This window comes from Onychostruthus taczanowskii, unplaced genomic scaffold, assembly GCF_017590055.1.
Source record: "Onychostruthus taczanowskii isolate IOZ18803 unplaced genomic scaffold, ASM1759005v1 scaffold2, whole genome shotgun sequence".
In the NCBI taxonomy this organism is placed as follows: Eukaryota; Metazoa; Chordata; class Aves; order Passeriformes; family Passeridae; genus Onychostruthus; species Onychostruthus taczanowskii.
This window is the reverse complement of record NW_024499239.1, coordinates 24022550-24030076: the sequence shown is the minus strand read 5'-3', so window position 1 is coordinate 24030076 and position 7527 is coordinate 24022550. Positions and strand designations below refer to the sequence as shown.

The following is a 7527-nucleotide window of genomic DNA, read 5'->3' as shown; positions in this document are numbered from 1 at the left end:
ATTTCCTAAAAGCAAAGATTATTATGTTGATATGATGATTATGATGATGATGATGATTAATAATAATAGTACCATTAGTAGTAGTAAAGAATTAAGCAATCACAAGTTACATTCAAGACGCCCAAGTCTCAGTGTTGAGTCTGTACTCTTTGAGTATAGACCTAATTAATATGGTGAAACATGATCAGCTCTTTGATGAATTCTGCAATGTTGCTTGTCCTGGATTACCAGCTGGAGTGTATTGTAAGTGAAATGAGTTATGTTATTGGGATGTGATTAGGAGCCTTACACTAAATATCAGCTAAAGTCTGAACCACAACCTTGTCACAACACTTTATTACTTTCTTCTTGGACTTCATATACCATATGGCTTTAACACATATTTCCTTCTTACCCACCACCAGAGATGTTATTACAAGGCATGTTGTGAGTGCTCTATAGAAGTTAATTTAATAACACTTACTGGTCATTCCAAGTGGCACTCTGAAGTATCCAAATTTTTAAATATAGGACACAGTGCAGTGAGTAGCTTTATGAGATTTTATTTGGATTGATTTTGTCCCTGGAACATTGCTTTTTGTCTCTCCTTTTTATCAATTTTATTGATTCTCACATACTACCAGCTGTCTTTTAATTCCCATGCTGGAAATATAAGTAGACTTAAAGGAAAATGTCATTTCCTTGCTCAAGAAAACAACAGGTGGAAAGATAGAAAAAAAGAAAGAAAGCAAGGGCTTTAGAACAATAATTGGTCTACAGATATTTCACCTTTCACTACCTTTTAAACCCGCAAAGTGTCTGAAAAGATGTGTAGGAAAACAAACCACAATATTCTGCTGTCACAGTGCTCTAGAAACTTCAACTTCCATGTCTTTGTATGTAATCACCTCTAACTCCTTCCTTCTACTACTGCTGCTTTGTCAAGCTGATTACCTGGATTTTTAACCACAGCCTTTGACTTGTAGGATACTGTAGTTACACTGCTATTTGTACACAAATTAGCTAAATTAGGGCATAAAAGATATATGCAACCAAGCTGCAATAAGTAAAATGGAAAATTAAGTAAAAAACAGGTAGTTTCTGTAGGCAGTCATATTAAAGTTGCTAAATAATTAAAATCATGAAAATTCTCAACACAGAAACATTTAGTGCAGGAATGAATTAAAATAAAATTGGCATTGTTTACCAAGAAACCCAATAATTTCAGTTACTTTGTTATACTTCATAAAGATTATAATTTACTTAACTGTGGGAGGCACCAGATCATCATCACTTCTATAGCCTAATGTTAAGGGCTTTTCTGGAAGAAAAAGTAAGTTTAATTCCAAATTGCTTGTCTGGGTCTTTGTCTTCTATGATAATTGCTGCCACCACTGATCAGTTCAAACTCTGAATATTTTACAAGAAAGCATTCACAATTATATTTAGGTATTACACATATATAGATTGAGTTCAAGACACTTGCACCCAATTAAACACTGCAGGGGATGTAATTATTTCTCTGTTTACTATCTGAATTCTAGTCAGTCTGAAGTGCTGAACTGTTCATGGTAGTGCCAAAAGATTACTCAGCAAGCAGAGTAATTTAAAATCTTAGAAACTTTATTTTGGATTTAACCTAAAATAAACATTCTTCATTAAGTACTGAACTTAAATGCTGCCTTTATCGCTGACTTCTTCTATATTTAGCTTTATATCTGTAGATGGGGGGAAATAGTAAAAGATGGGATTCAAGGACCAAAACGTGAGGGATGGCAGAGGTTGTGACCTAGCTGGAGACACCAGAGTTAGAACAGAAAATGAGAGAAAGCTGAGAGTTCCATACAAGCAATTTTCTCATAGGTGCAGGGTTTCTTTGGATGTTCAGTGTTACATGGTGTGCAATTTTTGAATCTGTGCGTTGACTTTATAGAACTTAAACAAGCTTCTTAGATATAAAGAAATCTCTGAGAGATTTGATTTGCCAGATTCCAACAGAGATGAGGATTAGTGTTTGTACTATAGCCCACCACAAAATATTGCTGTTGGTTTCTTCGCTTGTTTTCCGAAATTTTTCTTCGCGCTCCTAGAGAATAAAGGAAAAGCATCATTATTACCTTTTGGCATCTGTATGTTTTATGGTAACTAGAAAGGCATCCCTCTTCTGCATAGTGGTGAACAAAAGCATTTTTCCACGTGGATAAAAATGAAGGTTTGTGCTTATCTGTGTGGTAGATATCTTCACAAATCAAAACTGAGAAGCAGGCACACTGCATCCTGAAGCAGGAAGGCAGAGCTTCCCTTGCTGACATATATTGTGCCAAACATACTCAATCAGTACAGATTTTAACCTGTTTAGGTTTATATAATTTGCTGTCAAGAGCCCTTTTGCTTCCAAATTTCTGGTTTTGAGTTACTAACACTTCAAACACTGTCTATCTGCGTGCATATAGAAAAGCGACTGTGTGTACACTTGTTTGAAGAAGGGATATATAAGTATACATTCATGGGGATATAAATATTCACTCAGTCATTTCCTTCCCCACTCAATGGAGTTTGTGCACACAGGGCAGCATGGAAACAACAGCATCACCCACAATGGCACCTGCTACCTGCTGGGCTGCTGTGGCTGAGTCTGACCAAGAAAACTCTGCTTGGAAAATCCTGCTTTAAAATAACCTGTTGCTACAAGCCCGAGCCCACAGTGATTAATTAGTTTTATGTAACCACTTAAAAATATTTTGCAAGGTAATGGAGACTATTTTGGTTAAATATCTATACATTTTTATGAGTTAGTTAAAAACACCCCTGAAATTGGATAATAAACCTCATAATACTTTATAAATCAATATGCTTATGTACAATATTTTTAGCATTTACATTAGGGGACATACATACTCTTTCATAGTCTTGTTCTCTGGTTACGTGGTGAATTTGCTCCACTAGATGCTCTAGTCTGATACTAACTTCATTTACTTTGTCCTTAGCTTGAATAGCAGATTCATCCAAAAAATGTTCTCCAACTCTGATGTCCAAGTGGATACGCTGCAAAAAGAAAAAAATGTTCTCATTACTGTGTCTTCTGCTTTTTCAAATATCTTAGAATAAAAATGAAACTATTGATAATTTCCCTTTAAGAGCATTGCAGGAAAATAGTCTTAATTGCTTGTAAAAATCCCTCCTAAAATTAGAATCAGCTGGAAAATTTGAAAGGTTTCTTAATTTTATTTTTAAATTAGCTTTACAAATTTACAATCTTCACTAATGTTAGGGCATTATTTTATGCTAGTATTGATTCAACTGCCATTAAAATGTTGCCTTTGTCCAAAATAGTTAAAAAAAAAAAAAGACTGCTCATTATAATTCACATTTCATCCTGATATTGCAGAAATAACTATCTTTAACAGTGCTGTTGGAGGCTTTTTACAAATACTCTTCTAGATTCCCTCACATAACTGTTCTCTTCACATTATTTATCCAAGTTGGATATTTGGATATCTCCCAATATCCTCCAGGCTGTTGTTTGATCTGTAGCAAAAATGCCTCAAGCCAGCCAAGCAATAGAACCATAGAAAGAAGAGAGAAGACTGGAACTTGCAATGTTATGAAACTTATTTTGGCATGCATGAAAAATTCTACTAAAACTAGTAGGAGAAACTTCTCCTAGAAGCCAATTAGTACCTAAGAGAAAACAAAAAGGTTTTAGCCAAACAAATAAACTTCAAAACTTAGAAATTGATATTATCATAATAGAACCTAGGTCTGCTCAGAGATCAGCCACAAATGAAGAGTGTATTTTCTTGCAGTTTTCTTGAAGTTACCTAACTGTATAGGTAGAAATCCATCTCACAACCTTGTGCTCCATTCATTTCTTTATTTTTGCTTGAAAGAGTTCAGATAACCATATGGTTCTTACAAAGAACAGTTAAAGATTTACCTTCACTAAAGAGTGTTTTTCCTTTTGTGATCTTTATTCCTCCAGATATAATTTAAAAGGACAATATTTTCCTTTTTTATTTCTGTGTTCTCAAAGAAAGAACATTATTTAGTATTTGGGATTTTTATGTACTTCCCTGCATCTCTTGGCTTCTTTTATATAGGATGGTCAGAACTCAACATAGTGCATATATCACGTAAAATAATACATGCCCATCTATACCAGATAAAAATCACCTGCACGTCCTCAGAATCACATTCGTGGTGCATAGTTAACTGTGACCAACCAAAGCTTTATCCCCCTTTCTCTCCCTAGTTTATAAACTCCACAATTTTTTTTTAATGATTAGAGCTAATTGCTTTTTCAATGTATATGATTAAATTTCCATTAATTTCTATCATTTAGCATGTAAGAACACTTTGTTATTCCAGTATAATAATCCTACTCCAGTATTGTTATTTCTGTGTTATCTACATGTTTCTGAAGTGCACAGTTAGGATGAGATTTAGCTTACCTTAACTCATTTAGAAATGTTTATATTTTGCTGGTTATTTAGCTGTTTTGCCATCAGCTAAGAAGAAAAAAATCCCAAACCACTTTAGAAAGTAATTCTCTCCTGTTTTTTGGAAGCAGCAAATAGATAAAATTTCAAAACAGTATTTATAAATTTTTTGCTGCAATCATCAGTAGAGCCATGATATCACCTCTGATGGCTTTTTTTTTAAAGCTCCATTAAAACTAACTTTTCTGGTAGTAGACAATAACAAGTATGCTGACATATTCTTCATTTAAATATCTTTCAAAAACTAAATTGTTGCATTTTCATTGGCAACCCAATCTAAGTTAGTGAATGCATGGAATATCTTTATGTCAAATGCTTGCGTTAGTCAATCTTACATATTTGTCTTTTTGATCCAAAATAGTTGTTCTTATTGATCAGAATCTTTCACACTCAAAGCACAATACAAACATTAAATCTCTCTATCCTTAGTCCTGCCTCTTGAATGCTGACTTTTTAAATGTGACAATAGTATTTTTATCTTTTTATCTACATAATTCTATGTTTGTGTTCTTTAATTGCTAAAAAACATTGAATTATCTGCTAGAAGTTAGACCAACTTCTAATCCAGTTTGAAATCTCTGCTATTGGTAATGATTTATATTGTTACAACAAAGACTATTTAGGAAATACACCTACCAGTTTACTTCCTGCAATCACTGCAAATCTTGTGGAGTTAGACTGGAAACAGATGATATGCTCCCCAGAGATGTAGGATGTAAAAGTAAAAGTCCCTTGTGGCCCATACAGTTTTGACAACAGTATCTGCAATTTAGATATATGCATTGGGTTTATAATTTATAACTACCAATAAAAAAATCAAAAAGCAATACTGTGAATTGGATGCAAAAAGGAATCAGTTAAGCTGTTGACATCATTAAATTTATCCAAATTTCAGAATACATTTAGAGAAAACAAAGCAATCTTAGCTCACAGTGAACATGAAAACATTACAGAATTTGGCAATGTACAAAAGCCAATGCTTTCTAAAGCATTCGAAGTCTGAAAACTGATTCCTTGCCTGGGCAGGGAAATAAGTTGTCCATTGCTGGAAAAGCTCTGACCTCAGGCAGCTGCTCTGCATAAGGGCTATGAGCAGCCTCCTGGTGAGCTCGACTTTGGGCTTTGTTTATCATCAGCACTCCTTTCTGCTGCCCAAGAAGATTCTGTACCATTTTGCTTCATTAGTGAATTTTGGTGTTTTATTTTTCATTTAACTTATTTTCTCAGTTGTCACTAATTCTTCTTATTGATACTGTTTCCCAGATCTGATAGTAATGCAAAAATTGTCCATACACATAATTATCAAATATAATAATTTCTTTTTACTTTTATCTTTCAGCATCTAAATGCTGAACTAGCTGGTAGACTGTAGATTTACTTCTTCCTCAGAAGTATCTTTTATTTCTGGATAGTGCTGCTTGCCAGTGTCAGAAGTCAAGTCATAAATCATAGAGAAACATTCATAAAGCATTTTTACCTCACCAGTAGGTATTGTGACAGTCACAAACATTCCCAAACCAGGAGCAGATTCAAGAAAGTCATGTGTTTGTATGTCCCAGCGTTGTACTTTGTAATTCCCTGAATAAAACCAGAGATAAATTTGTTAAATAAAGCACAGCTTAATGTTAAACATCTTTGATGATTTTTCAGGAAAAATAGAAATATGTATATATATATAATGTGTTTATGATTAATATTTTTCATGGGTACTTCATAACAGAGTGATATGCAATAAGTTTTACTGCATTAGAAAGTGTTCTAAAGTACTACAAAAAAGGGTTAATTAACAAGAAAAACTTTTTAATTACTCCTAATGCTTTGGGAAGATTAGCCTCTAGAAGGCACACTGAGACCTCCAAAAGCATAATGTGCTGTACTCAAATTACATTTTAGTCATTGTCTTTCACACTTATCATATTATTTAAAAAAAAAAAAAGATTAATTTGTATTATTTTTTACTATACCCTTGAAATCTTACATTTACAGTCTTGTAGATTAATTTAATGTGCTTCTCTTATCAGAGGAGAAATGAAACTTTAGTACATCGTGAATGGTCTCTTTTCAGACCAGCACTTATCAAAAAAAACTCTGGGGAAAACAGTGTTACAGAAATTCTGATATGAATGAGTACATCAGTCAGAACATGCAGAAGCACACATGGAAGCAGCAGTTCCACAGTGTAGAATTAAAAAACATTCTTTTTCTCTTCTTACTCAGTAAAGCACGCTGAAAATCTGCATTTCTCAATGGCTGAGGACTTTAAACCTAATCCCTGCTGCAGGGAATTATTTTCAGAGTGCCCTTTTCTGGTTTTTTACCATATACATCAATCACAGAAATTGCTGTTACATTCCAGTTATTTTTGTTATTGCATGGATTAGATCATCATAAAGCATTGACAGGTACCTACCAACTACCAAGGTGTCACTGGGAATATCTTCAATTATGCATTTCTCTTCTCTTTCTCCCGCATGAAAATACAAAGCGAATGAAAAAGAAATCCAAAAGTTCATAAGGAATCCTATTAATTTGCTTTTCATGGTTTTTATATATCCCTGCTGTAGGGCTTTTGAAGATAGTTACATACAAATGCCTGTAGTCCTGTGGTTGTTCCTTGTTTGCTGCTTATCAGAGTATTTTTGAGAGGAAAAAAAAAAACTGTGAGAAAAGGCAGCTGGTAGTTACTCATTTATAAATAACTACAGCATGTTCCAGGGAATGAGATAACACAGAAAAGACACCTTTTAAATACTTTCTTCTTTCCCAGAATCTAGATTAAAATTTATATTATACACTTAGAAGAGCATGAAACTGAAAGGGACTCTCAGGTGCTTGAGATCAGTTCCCTAGATTACTGTAGGCAGTTACATTGGCTCCCACTTTCCATAAACTGCTCAATTTTCAACTTAAATGAAGTTATTATTTCCCTTTAATTCTGGGTGATTATTCCAGAGCTTCACCTCTCCTTTATTAAGCAAACATTTCATTTCCATCCTAAATCATTGTACAAATGTAGGCACCTGATTAAAACCCACAGGCTCTACATGAA

The 7527-nt window shown here is 33.9% G+C and overlaps 1 protein-coding gene across 1 annotated transcript; it reads right to left on the bottom strand.

The window, feature by feature from the left end:
* Positions 1-1516: 1516 nt before the first annotated feature.
* On the bottom strand, positions 1517-7309 carry LOC121335098 (transmembrane emp24 domain-containing protein 11-like). The gene is made up of 5 exons (XM_041402895.1): positions 6889-7309; positions 5956-6056; positions 5115-5240; positions 2878-3024; positions 1517-2065 (listed from the first exon to the last, which is right to left on the bottom strand). Exons 1-5 carry the CDS (start codon positions 7016-7018, stop codon positions 1916-1918), a joined length of 654 nt encoding a protein of 217 aa, XP_041258829.1. The 5' UTR covers positions 7019-7309; the 3' UTR covers positions 1517-1915.
* Positions 7310-7527: the final 218 nt, after the last annotated feature.